Source organism: Pyrus communis, chromosome 6, assembly GCF_041283825.1.
Source record: "Pyrus communis isolate YQ-2024b chromosome 6, ASM4128382v1, whole genome shotgun sequence".
Lineage (NCBI taxonomy): Eukaryota > Viridiplantae > Streptophyta > Magnoliopsida > Rosales > Rosaceae > Pyrus > Pyrus communis.
The window spans coordinates 8611794-8627242 of record NC_142570.1 but is presented as its reverse complement, the minus strand read 5'-3'; the positions used below and the strand labels follow the sequence as shown (position 1 = coordinate 8627242).

At 38.3% G+C, this 15449-nt stretch overlaps 3 protein-coding genes across 3 annotated transcripts; 2 read left to right on the top strand and 1 right to left on the bottom strand.

The window, feature by feature from the left end:
- Positions 1 to 674: 674 nt before the first annotated feature.
- On the top strand, positions 675 to 1700 carry LOC148696231 (uncharacterized). Its single transcript, XM_088695707.1, has one exon. It carries the CDS (start codon positions 705 to 707, stop codon positions 1485 to 1487), a length of 783 nt encoding a protein of 260 aa, XP_088551833.1. The 5' UTR covers positions 675 to 704; the 3' UTR covers positions 1488 to 1700.
- A 101-nt stretch (positions 1701 to 1801) lies between these two features.
- Positions 1802 to 7180, bottom strand: LOC137711149 (putative polygalacturonase). The gene is made up of 5 exons (XM_068450357.2): positions 6491 to 7180; positions 4033 to 4153; positions 3752 to 3926; positions 2843 to 2913; positions 1802 to 2578 (listed from the first exon to the last, which is right to left on the bottom strand). The coding sequence occupies exons 1-5, from the start codon at positions 6815 to 6817 to the stop codon at positions 1941 to 1943; spliced, it is 1332 nt and encodes a 443-aa protein (XP_068306458.2). The 5' UTR covers positions 6818 to 7180; the 3' UTR covers positions 1802 to 1940.
- Positions 7181 to 7709: 529 nt separating this feature from the next.
- Positions 7710 to 13245, top strand: LOC137711148 (uncharacterized). The gene is made up of 17 exons (XM_068450356.2): positions 7710 to 7873; positions 8626 to 8758; positions 9159 to 9209; positions 9301 to 9476; positions 9771 to 9848; positions 9952 to 10063; positions 10157 to 10241; positions 10332 to 10383; positions 10474 to 10535; positions 10614 to 10732; positions 10822 to 10943; positions 11091 to 11159; positions 11346 to 11403; positions 11506 to 11579; positions 12347 to 12395; positions 12618 to 12697; positions 12981 to 13245. Exons 2-17 carry the CDS (start codon positions 8641 to 8643, stop codon positions 13041 to 13043), a joined length of 1368 nt encoding a protein of 455 aa, XP_068306457.2. The 5' UTR covers positions 7710 to 7873; positions 8626 to 8640; the 3' UTR covers positions 13044 to 13245.
- The last annotated feature ends 2204 nt before the right edge of the window (positions 13246 to 15449 follow it).

Sequence of the window (15449 nt, the reverse complement as noted above, 5' to 3'; positions counted from 1 at the left end):
TCTCCTTCCTTCCCTCTCTCCTTCTCACTTTCTAAAAAAATATGTTCATACACACAAAGTGTGTAGGGAAATGTTATTATTTATAAATTATTTTCTCTTTTGTCTTATTTTCTCAACATTATATTAACAATAGTATGAGGACACATAAATCGCATAAACCACACAAACAAATCACCGGAGTAACACAAAATCTACTACCTAAACCCGCTTAAGGCGTTACAAACTAAATTTGGAACTAAACTAAAGTCAATGTCCAATGACGCGTCGTGTTGACAAGAAAGACACGAGTACAGACGTGGAAGAATCGGTATGCTTTGCACATCTTTGATGGTTTTTGGTCAATCACCCTACAAGATATTAAGCTTATGGACGGTTAAATCTGCAAATTATGGAAGACCACGAGCCCATTTTTGACAAGTCAACCCAGTATGAAGGAGAGAGTTTCATCCCTCTACGCCATCCTACGCCTCTCGTACGATTAACCCAAACTTACCGGCAACCCCCTCCCTCCAATCACGTGGCCGGTGGCCCCATTGTCCTTTGCCCGCCTTTCACTGCTTTCCCTCTCTCAAATAGTCAATCCTCTATCAAATAGTCAACAATTTTCAAAATCCCAACTGCCCCACCTGCCCGAAATACTACAACCCTCAGGTATATATATCCCCCAACCGCTCGTTTTATTCCATTCACACAATATTTGAAAAATGGCCAAGCTCCTCCTCACCGTCGCAGCTCTCTTCTTCCTCTTCGCCCTCTCACACGCCCGCACGTCGTCCGACCTACCCGCCAACGAAATCAACGGCGGCGATCCAGCCGGCGCCAAGTTACCCGAATCCAGGCCCAAGCCCAGACGGCCCGCCACCACCATCCTCTTGCCTAGCGAGAAACCCGTCGACGATCCTGCAACCGTTCCCGAATGGCGCGAGATCGCCACCTCGAAGCTTCCGGAATCTGACGGCGCCACCATCTTAGCCAACGAAGAGTCGACCGAGTTCCAGCACAGCGAAACCGTCCCGTTGACCGTCATAAGTTTCCGCCCCGTCAACCACCACTTCCCCAGGCGCCCCTTCCCGTTGTCTTTCCGTCACGGGCACCGCTGCCGCCACGCCCACCGCCCCCTGCCCCCTCGTTTTCACGGAGGCGACCGCGAACATCTCGAGGGCGAGGCCGTTTCGTACGGCGACGATATGCTCGTGGCGTCCAGCGACAACATGGAGTTCGATCCAGCGTTTCGAGGCGGAGCGCGCCAGATCCCCGCTAGGTGGGTCAATATCCGCCACGGTGGGCCGAGGTTCCCGTTCAGGCATGAGGAAGACATGGAATTGGAGAGGCCTCATCACCATCACCACCGCCGCCACCACCATGAACACGACCACCGCGAAGAATTTGAAGGAACAGAGAAGCAGCCGAGAGAGCACAAGCATGATCATGAGCATCATGGGGGCGGTTTGATGAGGAGGGTCCGCAAGTTTTTGAACCACTTTTGAGCTTTGAAGCCAGTGATTGATTCCCTCATATCAACCTATCTGTCTGTTTTCGCTTACTACTAGTTTCTGTAAATAACTTTGCATCCATTAGAGATGTAGCATCGTATTTATGTTTGTATAATCGTAATCATATGGATGTATGTATTTGCATTGAGTATGAGTGGATTGTGTTTATGTATTTGCACTTGATAAATTTGAATTTTGTTTGAGATTGTTGGTTTGTTTTGCAAATCTCAATTATTGAACTGATTAAAATCAAATACTAATGACATATCAACTACATACTTAAAAGCGAACGTTTCAGGGATTGAGAATTGTAAAATCATCATTTTATTCATTTTCCCAAATATAAGAAATAGGATAGTTGGATAGCGAAAAATAACAACAAAAAAATTACAGAGCTGAATTCTTGTAGCTTAGGGGAACAGAGAGGAGGAGTTTACATTTAACTTTTTAGTAGTTGGAACATGAAGCTGTTTCTTGGGCACCCCTCAGTTCCGAGCATTGCAAAGGGCTGACCAGATGAGCAACCCCGCTGACGTCCGAGCACTTCCATGGTGGCGTTCTTGATCCCATCACGCCGTGGAGGTTGATGTTGGAGAGGCAGATTCCGGTGAAAGGGGAGTTCTTCACGCCCAGGATTAGACCGGCCTGCTGAACCTGCACGCCCCAGATGTCCTTGAATGTGATGCCCTTCACGACTGGGAGAGCGTTTGGGTTGTATTTTTCATCCGGGTGGCCTCCAACATCTCCTGCAATCTTTATTCCCTTCCGCGCTTTTTCCATGTACACGTCTGACACAGTGATGTTTCGTATGAACCCTCCACGACCAATGTTTGTTTTGATGTGGATGCCAACTCCCATATTGTGAAGGTTTATGTGTTCGACCAGGACATTCTCGACTCCACCAGAGGTTTCGCTTCCGACTGCAATTCCAGAAAATGGGGATGATCCTCTAATCCGGCGGATGGTAATGTCAGAACTTGGGCGACCGTAAGCTATCCCGTATTCATCCCATCCACTCTTTACAGCCACGAGATCATCTCCAGTGGATATGTAGGAGTCCTCTATGCAGACATTAGAGCTTGAATCTGCACAAACGAATACAAAGATATATATCATGAACATAAAGGCTTCGCACTCTATATCGAGGAAAATAGACAATTTGTGATTTCTTCAACTAATCCTGACTTTATCTATACAATTTTGTAGATAAGTCCAATCGAGAAGTAATGGCGCGCTCAGTGAACAAGATGCGGCTTATTTAGTAAATTTATAGATAATTCCAATCTAGCAGCAGGTATCTTTCTTTCTCAGTGAACAAGCTGTGGCCTATTTAGAAACTTCCCATCTACCTGGATCTACTCCATCGGTGTTGGGAGAGTCAGATGGAGCCAATATTGTGACATACCGGACAACAACGTTGCTGCAGAGAAGAAAGAACGTATCAGTCTAAAATTACAGCTCAATAATTCTACAATATTCCTTGCAGAAGGTGCATTCTTAACCCAAGTGCCTCCTGATAGAATAGAATAATGTTTATTAAAATTTTCTTTTCCATTTAACTTTTCTGTATCCAACTTGGAATCGTACAATAGAATCAATTTGATCTACCAAAGTAGACTCCCTAACGGCCGGTTACCTGTACAGTCGAACACAACCCCTAGTACATGTATAATAATAGCTTCAAGAGTATATACACGAAACGAATTAAGATGATATATATCAGTTTTAGGCCAGTAGATTTGATCTAATTTCAGCTTATAATTTCAATATATTGGAAAAGTCATGGAAAATTCATGAAGCATTTAACAGTAATACATACAAAATTTCCTACCTAATCCTAATTAGATAGCATTCAACTTCAGGTTGAACTGGTTATACAATTTACCAAGTTACCAACCCTCTACAAAAATATAGTTCTCTTCAGCTACTGACAGAAGTTTGGAATCTATTAGTGAAGTGAGTTAAGCATTAGAACGTTAACATGGTAAGTGGCAGCCATCCTTTGTACTATCCCTCAATTAACATTTCTGATTGACTTGGACAATGCGTATGGACCCGTCAATGCCCTTCTTTATCGCAAACTTATAACTTGATTCCAAGTTTCTTCAGACTAATTCCATTACCCTTTTATTATCACACATATGGAAAAAGTCCTTAATTAATTAAACATTCTTAATTCATGTGGAGCTGGAGCCCTAAGCTGACAAGCTATCCGAAATAAAAACAAACGTACAAAAAAGGGAGAGTTTGGCTGTTACCTGCAGTACACAGGGTGAATGTTCCAAAAGGGAGAGTTCTGGAAAATCACATTGGAAATGATAATGTTTTCCGAGTTCATGAATTCAATGAGATTTGGTCTAGTATACTGAAGAGTTCTTTGCCTCCACATGTTCCACCATACATCCCCTTGGCCATCAATGGTTCCGTTCTCACCTGAAAAGGAACAATTTATTAGATATAAGGTATCTATACAACAAAAAACAGAAGCTATGCCAACTTATATACCTTGATAACCACATCAAATAGCGTTGAAACATACCAGTGATAACCACATCATGAACTCCATCTCCATGGATAAAGCTTATATACCTTTCTCCAGGGAGTTCCCTCCCTCTTCCATAAGATGGCAAAGGAGCAATCAGCGGCCAATTCCTAGTGTCCTGAAGCATTAACACATGAAGAGAGTTAGAAGGAGCGGAACATCACATGAAACAATGGCAATCAAATATATCAACATTCACAAAAAGTGTTTAATTTTATCACAGAAAAAGGAGGATTTTTTTTTCTTTTTTTCTGATTATATAAGGATATAAAAGTGAAAATACAGAAGTGAACCATGCTGCCGGAATCAGGATTTGCAATTTTGCAGCATTAATATTTAGAACAATGCTGCTGGAATCAGCAAAAAACAAAAGTGAAAATTTTGAAAATGATGTAGGGGTGTGCTATCCACACACCCCTCTTTACTTCTCACACACCCCTGTTAATTTATGTCCGTTGATCTTCTTCAATTCATCCGATCTGACGGCTGAAAACTAAAAAGGTGTGGGAAAAGTAAAAAAGGGTGTGTGGATGGATATCACACCCCAATGATGTATTGATGATTTACCTCACAAAATGCAGAAACAATAGTGGAAACTGATCTCATTTGGAAAAACTTTTGGTATGAGAGTTAAAATTATTGCACTTCTAATCCCAATAAGGACAACAAACAAAACTAATGATTTGTTTGCTGTGTCATCATTTAAAATTGTAAATTTACAAAGACCGAATTTTCTATCCATAAAGAAGGAGAATAAATGTAAAGATGCTTATGAGAAAAGCAACCACTAGATTTACTGCTAGCACAATTACACCATTATGTTAAAGCATTTGAACATGCCAGTTAACTCCAAGTCCAAGTTAAAAAAGGAACTGACCGAGCAAGTGTGGCACACTTTGTCGCGGTGATTAGGGTGGCACATTCTTTTCCCACATTAAACAAGAAATCATACCAAACTCCAGGACAGGTTTCCCTTTCATGACATTTAAAATATAAAGGGCCAACTACATTTTCCACCCTTCAAGTTTGAGGTGATTTTCAAAATGGGTCATGAGGTTTCAACTTTCTCACATTGTACCCTAAGGTTTTGACTTTTGACATTGTATCAACTGACACCTTTTGTCTCTTTGGATGTCTATTTTTTTTTTTTTTTTGGTTAATGTGGTGCAAATGTGGCTTACAGAGTAGGGTCTCAAGCTCACCATGTCATCAATTAATTGACATACAATCAATCAGAAAGAAGGCACAACCTGATACAATTTCAACACCTTGGGGTGCAATATGAGAAAATTAAAACTTTAAGGCCAATTTTAAAAATAACCCCAAACCTAGAGGGTGTAAAATGTAGTTGACTCAAAATTAAACTTAGCAATTTTAATGGTGATTTGGCTTATGGCTTATGGCTTTAAACATAGAATAGACTGTTTATTTAATAGAAGACATAACTTTAGAGGAACGGCTTCAATAATAACATAATAACAAACCTAGTTTTGTGTTTTTCTAAATAAAATATAGTATCCTAATCCAAGCCATTCTTATCTGTGTAGGATCAGCAATATACTAATCTCTATATTGGGGTAGATTCAAAGACGACAAAAACCAGTGGCAAACCCATCCAGCTGTCCAGCAATCTGATTTCATCAATCCTATAAATGTTATGCACATGCAGCTATAGGCCCACCTTGTCTTCCTACTTTAATCCTGGTTCCACCACAAAGCCTCAAGGACTCCATACACAGGCATTCTTGCTAAGCCAAACAAACCCAACACAAATGGGATTTTAAACACAAACCCTAAATCACCAAGAAACACAAAGTAGCATCTTGCACAACCTGAAATAACCCGCTTATTTGCGGGACCCCACACTCTCGAGAATGACTTACATGGGACGGGTTCACTACCACCATAATGTCTCATTACAATAAAACAATGTTGTGCGTAAGTTTCTCAAAATGTGTCATTGAATTACTGGATCAGGATGCCACATGGCAATGAACCCATCCCATGTAAGTTAGCGCTCTCCAATTGGGTGGGATTCATTCCAATGAAACAATTTCATGAGTAAGTTTCTCAATAAATGGTAATGGTGTTGCATTATTGGACAACGACGCCATGTGGCAGTAAACTTGCTTAATGTAAGTTAAAGCCCACCCTCTCGCGTTGAGTGAGATCCGTGTGAGCGCAAGTGAGACTAAAATACAGGGTTTCATGTTTTCTTGAGAAACTGACTGAGAATGACCCCGTCGGTCACCCCTACCAGGCTTATCTCCTCATCACATTAACTCTTTCGGTAAAAATAGACATCCCACTAAAACTTAAGCAAAAAAAAAAATGTAGATCAAAACTAAAATTGGGTCCTAAAATTAATCACTAGCATAGTAAAAATATCAAATTACAGAACAAAATTCAGATGAACTTACTGAATTGGTGATAAACAAGCACGCTGGATTTTTACCTGGGTGGCTCTGATGACAGCACCTTTAGCAAAATAAAGAGTCATTTGGCTAGTGAGGTTGAAGCTCTCTGTTAAGTAGACCCCAGGAGGTATGTAAAGAAGCGTACCACCTCTCCTCTTCAAATGCTGAATCCGATAAATCGCCTCCCGGAACGCCTTGGTGTTCAGCGTAACGCCGTCGCCGACGCCACCAAAATCCGCTATCGAAATCTTGTCGTTCCGGTACCTCATGGGCACTATCCCGGAGCAAGTCACCGGGTCCGCCGCCGAGAGCGAGAAGTAGCTGAGGTAGATGAGGAGTGAAAGGGAAAGCCAGAGAGAACCCATTTCTCGTAGTTTCGAGCAACTACGAGGGTAATTGCGGGATTGAGATGAGCTCCAACGAGAAGGTTCCAACAGTCGAATTTTTGGTTGAGATGCGAAATGGGGTTTGCATTAATTAACCGAAAGCAAGAAGCTTGCGGTTGAAGATCTTACTGGGGAGTGGTTGTGGGTTTTGGGAAGCTGATCTAACGGCTGAGAAGAGTCGTGAGGGTGGTGGGAACTCGGAATCGGAGGGCTCTGGAGCGGTGCTTTTTGTCTGCGAGTGATTGTCTCCAACGGCCAAAAAGGGAGGAGGGAGCTCAACACTTTATGAACCTCAGTCGGTGGTTGATAATATTAGTACCAAATCCTTATTATTATTATTTTTTTTCTTTTTTCTTTTTTCTTTTTTCCCTTTTATTTTTATTTTTGAAGATTCTAGTTTAATACCTCAAAAAATGTAATTACAAAATAACTTTTTTCACTAACTTTTATATTTGAATTTTTTTCACTTCTTCAAATAATAAGTGTTGTTTTTTCACACAAAAAATAAAATTTTAGCTAGAAATTAATAAGGAAAAATAGAAAATATAATTTCAAAGACATTACATTTTAAGAAGTTAATTAATCTTTACGAACATATCCATTGAGAAGAAAAAAAGAAAGGCAACCAGAAGTGACGTACATCTACACACTCTTCGTGTATAAAATGACATGTGTCATTTAAAATATATTGAAAAAAATAAAAAGGTGAAAAATTAGCTCAAAGATTACTAGCATTTCTCAAATTTTAATTGAAGTGAAAATCGAAAACAAATTTTAATTCCAAAATAAAAATAGGAGCGGCCTTTTGGGCTAGAAAATTTGGACGGTTCGGCCCATAAAGCCCAAACTGGGGTCACACCAGATCCAATTCAGGGGACCGCGTGCTTCCTTCTTTCCCGCCAAATATCCCCCTTAACCTTTTTACCCGCCAAAATATCCCCTTCCCTAGTCCCAGTTTTTTGCCCTACCGCCATTTCTGTTACCCCTCTCTCTCTGTGTTTTCTCGCCGCCATCCTTCACTTGGCTCTCTCCAAGGTATGTGAAGCTTTCATTTGATTTCAATTTTGTTTTTACTTCAACCTCCTGTTTGGTTGCCGAGAAAATGCAAGGAAAATTTAGTTTCTGTTATCCTATATTTTACTTCTCGAGTTCGACCAACATCTTTGTGATACTTACTGCCAATTGTAATGTCAATTTTGTTTCTTTATTATCCTGGGTTTTGAAATTTGGGCCTTTTTTTCATTCTTGTTGAAATGTTAGTTTTGTTTAATTTCATTTTTGGGTTTTTAGGGGGAATTAGGGAATCGATTATTTAACCTACTTGTATTTTAATTTTAATTTCTCTGAATTTTGAGAAATCTTCCAGAGAAGTTGTTTGTCTCGGCAACCAAGCAGAGAGTTAGGGTTGCCATCTAATGGCTTTGAACCAATTACGTGTTGTTGGAATGCTAGAATTTTGATCCAATTAAACCTAGAAATGGAGAAATTTCAACTGATCCAGTCATCTGCAATCAGCGAAATATGATGGCGTTATTGGATTATCGTTAAAATTATGTAATTTTGTTGACTTTGTGGAAAAGCTCAATAAGTGACGCTTAATTTCTGATTTTTACATAGATACTGCCATTGTCAATTTTGCGTGCAGATTTATGCTGTTTGGTTGTGATACTAAAATGTTATAAACTTGTACAATTTGTCAGTGCTATTAGGTTAGGGCTAAGTAGTTACATGCTTAAATCTATATGAATTTTGGAAATTTGACAATGTTGATCGGACATGGAATGCAGGTAATCTGTTCAAACATGACCGGAGAGCAAGTCTCTAAAGGAAGCGATGACATGATGATCGATGAATATGAACAGAAACAAGGGAGTGTTGTTCCTGAAGGATTTAACTCCCATTATCTCAAAGTTTACTATGGTAAACCCTATTTTAGTTATATTCTATTTAAATGTGATTCGGATTAGCTACGCAATTTATTGAAGAAAGTTGAGGTTCCACCGTAAAACAGTTGGCAATATGGGGAGTAGCCCAACCTTTGATAAGCAGTTGCAAGGTTTCTCCTTTTACCGATGTGGGACTCTTTTACCTTCACATCCTCACATTTATGACCGCTGTAGAAACTTATGCTTCTGTAGATTTCAAAACATGAGCAGATCACCACTTCAGCTTGTTGAATTAGTTTGATTGATGTTTATAATTTTAAGTCACTTACGACTTTACGAGTTAGAACTTAGAATTAGATATTAGCATCTGATTTATTTAATGTGTAACTAGATATCAGTAATCTTCCCCTCAAAGAAAGTGTTATTTGTGGCAGGAAAACTCTTTCCATATGCGGATATTTTTAAATGGATGTCCTATGGAAATGGTAAGCCATAGATCTTAATCAACCAGGTCCCTGACCTATGCACTGAAAGTTGTCCCTACTGTGAATACGTAATCTGATTGCTTATTTGCAGATGGGAAGCATCCTGCATGCGACCAGTCCTACTTTAGCCGGAGAGAGTTCTCTTTCACACTGGATAATGATGTCTATCTGCGGTTCCAGTCCTTCAACTCTGCGTCTGAGCTTGAAAGTTCTGTCAAAGAAAAGTGTCCGGTCAAAATAGATATTGGACCTGTGTATAGTGTTGATGTAAGTTTTCTTGTTTCTGAACCAAATATGATTTTGTGGCTTAAACTTTTGCGGTGTATACACCATAATGCCGCTCTTCCCGCCCAACTATTTCATAATGCCAGTATTGACTCGATTACTAATTGAATCATGCAAATTGAAAAAAAAATGTTATTCAACAATGCGCATGTATAGATCAGAGACAGAATCTCAATCCATGGTTTCTTGTTGATTTTAATTTTACCTATGATTGCGTGTGTGATGACCTTTTATCACCATATCTCTCATTGCAGTTCTAATCTTTCTTATTTGCAGCCTTCAAAGAGGCACGCATATGCTCAGAGTGGCGACAATGTTTTCACCCCAGTGGAGAGGGAGCTGATCTTTGATATAGTAAGCTAATCACACCTAAATTTTGAATTGTCAATAACACAATCAAACTGAAATTTTTACTACGACTGTTGTACGATATGTTTGACTGGGTTTTCTCCAACAGGATATGTCTGACTACGATGATGTGAGGTACTGCTGTTCAGGAGCTGATGTTTGCTTGGAGTGCTGGCCACTTATGACAATTGCTATCAAAGTGATTGATACAGCCCTTAGAGGTAGGAACTTTGTTAATTGTCAATGATGTATGTGTGATTTCTGGTTACAAGTTACAACATTGCCTTTTCAAATTTCTAAATCTATTTCTGCAGATGACTTTGGTTTCAGTCACATTCTCTGGGTATATAGTGGTAGACGTGGCGTTCATTGCTGGGTTTGTGATGGGAAAGCAAGAAGGTAATTCTCTGAACAGCATTAATCTATACTTCCATTTCTTAGGTTCTTAAGACATTTCATGAAACTCCAATTATGAGCATTTTTCTGCAGGCTGACAAATGAACAGAGGGCAGCTATTGCTGATTATTTTCGTGTCTATAAGGTGGTGCACTGTTTAACGTACATTTGGGTTTTGAGATATCTTATACGGTATACATTTCTGTGAAAGATTTTGATTCTATATTTTGTTCAGGGCAATGAAAGCAGTCAGAAAAAGGTTTCTTTTACTGGTCATGCTCTCCATCCATTCCTTTCGTAAGTTGTCACATGTATTATTGACTTTCTAATACTGGACAATCTGTTGCGTCCACTAACACCTATTCATTCCTGCAGGAGAGCTTATACTGGAGTTCTTACAGAGTTCTTTAAGAAATTGCTTTTGAGTCAAAAGATATTTTCAACCGAGGAAAGATATGAAAAGATCTTGGATATGATTCCCGATCCTGATCAATGTATACGATGTTTCTTTTCATGTCCTATGCATTTTTGTGCCCTATCCTGGAATGATGGACAAGTTATAGTACTTTATTTATCCTTGCAGCTATTACTTCTGAGCTTCGTGGAAGGTGGCAAGAGAAGAGACAAACCTCCAGCTCAAAAGAAGACATTAATGTTGTTAGATGGGAGCAGCTAAAAACTATGCTGCAATCTGGAAAACCTAAGGTACAAAGTAGCGGATGTTTGTGAGTTTCAGTCCTAAAGTACATTGTCCTGTGGCAATTCTAGTCTTTGTGATAGGATTTTGATGTTTTACATTGTAGTTTAACCTCTTCTGTACTTAATTTCTCTTGATATCATTTATTATTTAAGGTGCAAGGATTGCGTAGGTGTGTTGAAGAGATTGTGTTCTCTTTTACCTACCCTAGGCTGGACATGGAGGTTTGAACATCTTCACTTTCTTTTACTGTCTCCTTTTATCCAATACTAGTGACTACTTTCTAGTATACATCCTCCTCTGATTCATTTACACTGTGGAAGTGTGGATATCAGGTAGCAAGTATAAACAAATTACTTTAGAATTATATGCTGAAAGATTCTCTCTTGCAATGTATCTGTTTATGGCAGGTTTCAAAACACATGAACCATTTGTTAAAGGCACCATTCTGTGTACACCCAAAAACAGGTTAGTCCCTGGGGCACTCTTTCCTTTCTTGGGTGGTACCGGATATGATTACTATGCATCTGCATATTCTTAATGATGCTCTTTTTTATTATTTTGTTTCAGGTCGTGTTTGTGTTCCAATTGATCCAAATCATTGTGAGGACTTTGATCCTACTGCAGTACCAACCCTTTCCACTGTAAGTATCTACAACATGTACAGTTTCGTTCTTCTCTGCATACATATTCTCTTGTGGGTCTGTTATTTTTTGTCCAACTTTCCATAAATTCAACATGTAACATAGTATATTTGAAATAATATTATAATTTCAAACATCTGCATTTCTAGATTGCTGTACATTTTCAAAACCTCTTTAAACAATTTTCCCCTCACAATATGTTCAATTGATACCGCTTCTACCGTTTTATGAATGCATACATTTCTAATTGCATCTTTTGTTTGTAGTATCACTCAAGTATCTTTACATCTGTTATCCAGCTACATTCATCCTATGGACATGTTGCAACCTAGTTGCCTAGCACCATGTGCATATAACATTGTTGGCCTAATCATTTGAGCAACACCCTCCTTGCTCTTTCAATCTTTATGAATGATTGATCCAGATATTGAAAAATAGCCTGTTTTACAGTGTTGGGAAACATGAGTTCTAGTTCAATTTTAATCTTATTGAGCAACGAATTTTTGTCCATCTAACGTTCCTTACTCATCAAATTCTGATTTCTATTAGACTGCATGATTCATTAGCCAGCTGCCTTCTTTATGCATACTTGTAAGGCTATCTAGTTATTGTGCAACATTCTTCATCTGAAACTAGAAGATTCCAAGCATCCATAAAGATGTCATACATGCCTTTTATTTTGTAGATGCTATATGAGCTGCTTTTCTTTTGCCCTGCAATTCATTGTCTTTTAGTTTTTGGGTTCTTAATGATTATTTTGAATCCAGCTTTTAGAACAACTCAACATTGGAGGTTTGAGAGCAGAAGGTGATAATGGTGCGTCAAGTAACACCGCTTATCTTTCATTTTGTTGAACATCGAATCTGATTGAGCATAGGGGTTTATACCTCGCGGAAACATTGTGCTGTTGGGTGATTGTATACTGTATCATGTATGATTAGTGAGCAGGAAAATGTTCACTTCAGGTGAACCTGCTATAAATGAGAAAATGTTTTCTATTATGATTGATGGTATCATATATCTTTTCCTTTATCACAGAATGGGACAGAACGGCACTCGGTCAATCAATCAGGTTTTTCAGATCATCGTTTCTGCAGCCTCTGCTAAAATCTTGCAAGGTACTTAACATTTTATTATAATTCTTCTTTTATTGAAAAACTGACCTATATATAAACCAGAATCACCTTCTCATGCTGCAGTTCTCTTTACTTACTTGAGAATTAGTCTGAAACCGTATTTCTGTCGAGCGAAACTGGAGTTAACCCCGTTTCTTTGTTTGAATGAACTACTTCTGTAGAGTACAATACAGTATTCAACTACGTCGTAAAGTTATAACACTATTATTTTTTCAGCCTTAGTTCTTATGTATGTACATGTTTTTTTCATTCATGAATGTTGCAGGAGGAGATGGAAAGCTCCTACACTGCGAGACTGCAGCAGTCGAAGAACTCCTTTAACTGGTAAAACTGTTGCTACTATCAATTCATGTTATGATGTCCAACTTTCATGGATCTAGTTGATGCTGAAATTATATTTTCGTTCGACAATTAGGATTTTAACGAAGAACCGACATCTATTTGTAGATATTTACTAATACTAGCGTTTGAACACCGTTCAGTGTCAATTTCGTGTTTATAAGCCATCAATAACATTTCATTTCAGTCAATGTAGATGTTGGCGTTACCAATACGACATCCGTTCTTTGTTAAACGATAGACGTGGATCAAAAGCCAACATTTATGACATGATGATTAACCATTTCAACCACCTGTTGTATACTTTTTAATTAAACAGCCAGTATTGGTACTTGAATTGATAAAATGGATTAAGTCAGTGCACGGAAGTGGTGTGTTGTCTCGTTCTTGAAAGGACGATGAGTGTAGAGACATTACGTTCACATGGTTTCTCATCTCTCCAAAATGCAGAAATTAGAGATAAGGCTTTGCTTCTTCTTCACCTACGTGGCTCACCTCACCATCCATCATCTCTTATAAGAACTTTGACTACTAGTAAATTCTTGGAATTTTGCTATGATGCTTACAACTTACAAGTGCTGAGTAATAGCACTATTTAACGGTCTATATGTTCTTTGGATGTCACTACAGCATATATGACCGTCATATGGTGATAATGCTCAATACACTTCAACAATTTGAGTACTCTAATAAATTGTGCAAGAAACTTTGAAGATCCAAATATTTTGATGGGTCCAAAATTTGAGTATTTTGTTTCAAAAAAAAATACTTGGCTTCTTTCAAGGGAAGTCCCCAATGCAATTACTATTTGACATGTATATAGAATTTTAGAGTTATAATTGTATACTTGTCAAACTGTAATTTTGAAACCAAAAAGAGCCAAACAACAATCCTTTTGTTAATGCATGGAGAGTTACACTTGTAGGAAACGAGCATTAAAGTTCATTAAGGAATTAACTTGGCTCCTCAATGAATGAGGAGTTCCTCTTCAATTAAATATGTAGCCAATTCATGAAACTTCATACTTATGATCGGAACCTTTCATATTATAAATCACTATATAAAGATCATCTCTGCTAAAAAAAAAAAAAAAAAAGTTTAAATATGAGAATGTTTAGTAATCAAACTGTGTAAAAACATATGAATATGTTCAATAAATAAATTATGAATCGTATATCTATTTGTTACAATTGATTGATCAAACAATCTTAGTTTTAATTGATTTTTTGTAGAAGTGATCTTTACATAGTGATTTATGATATAATTCCGATCATAAGTATGAAGTTGAGTTAGTCACCAAGTGAATTGAGGAAAAATTCCTCCTCAATCTTAAGGAGCCAAGCTTTTCTCATTCATTAATCACCTTACTGATAGATAAACAACCATAATTAACAACTCATGATCCCTCAGACATTTTATATGACTGAAAAGTGCCTCGATAAAAAAGACAAGGCACAAATACATGAGAAAATTTTGGGTGTTACGGAGCGTCATTTATACCCCCGTTTCTTTATCTCTCATCCCGACTCTCTATGACACTCGGTGACATAACAGAACCTCTCCAAATATAGCCCCAAAAAAGAGAAAGAGATCCTCTCTGGATAATTTCCATTAAATCCATTAAATCTGGGGATCCGGGCAATTGAAATTTGATCCAATAGTTACAGTTATTATAATTTTTAAAGATGCTCCTTATTTGTAGCCGTTGGATCAAATTTGAACTGTCTGGATCCCCAAACTTAATGAATTTGGTGGAAGGGATCCGGAGAGGATCCCTTTCGCCAAAAAAGAACCGAAACATAATAAATAAAAAACATAGTGATAAGCTCAACTAGTTAGGTATGGGATACCGAACCGAAACTCTTGTCCCGATTCTTAAACCGAAGTTTTCGGAAATCTCAATTTCAAAATCGATCTCAAACCAAATTTTCGGGAATCACGAAATAATTTCAAGATTGCGGGACAAATCGGAAATCCCGAAATAGTTTTGGGCTCATGCGTCAAAACAATCATAACAACATAGAAACTTCGTTTACAACTAGACAGTGTAGTAGCTAAAGTAGCAAATACACACGAATTCAAAGAAAGTCTCGGCAAAGCATTCTGCTATTGCAACATTCATCGAAAAATAAAGAAAACTATCCTCCCCCAGAATCTCCAAGGCAAGAAACCAAACTCATTGGCCTAAATTCTCTCATGCCTGTAAAGAAAGAGAGGAGACTGTAAGAAGCATAGAATTCCAATATGGATGGTATCTTGCTAATAAAACAAATCTAATCCACCATGTTTTATGAAGGCTTCGTGGTTAGAAATTCCAAAAATTAATACCATGAACTGATAAAAAATGAATTTATTTAAACTTGCCTTGCTAGCAATGTTGTCAGAAACACAAATT

Excerpts from the sequence above, each read along its gene's own strand:
- LOC148696231 (XM_088695707.1), top strand. The coding sequence starts at position 705 with ATGGCCAAGCTCCTCCTCACCGTCGCAGCTCTCTTCTTCCTCTTCGCC.
- LOC137711148 (XM_068450356.2), top strand. The coding sequence starts at position 8,641 with ATGACCGGAGAGCAAGTCTCTAAAGGAAGCGATGACATGATGATCGAT. Across the intron at positions 10,384-10,473 it reads ATTATTTTCGTGTCTATAAG|GGCAATGAAAGCAGTCAGAA; the intron begins GTGGTGCACTGT and ends TATTTTGTTCAG. Across the intron at positions 12,396-12,617 it reads GAGAGCAGAAGGTGATAATG|AATGGGACAGAACGGCACTC; the intron begins GTGCGTCAAGTA and ends CCTTTATCACAG.
- LOC137711149 (XM_068450357.2), bottom strand. The coding sequence starts at position 6,817 with ATGGGTTCTCTCTGGCTTTCCCTTTCACTCCTCATCTACCTCAGCTAC. Across the intron at positions 3,927-4,032 it reads TCATGATGTGGTTATCACTG|GTGAGAACGGAACCATTGAT; the intron begins GTATGTTTCAAC and ends GTTCCTTTTCAG. Across the intron at positions 2,914-3,751 it reads ATTCACCCTGTGTACTGCAG|CAACGTTGTTGTCCGGTATG; the intron begins GTAACAGCCAAA and ends TCTTCTCTGCAG.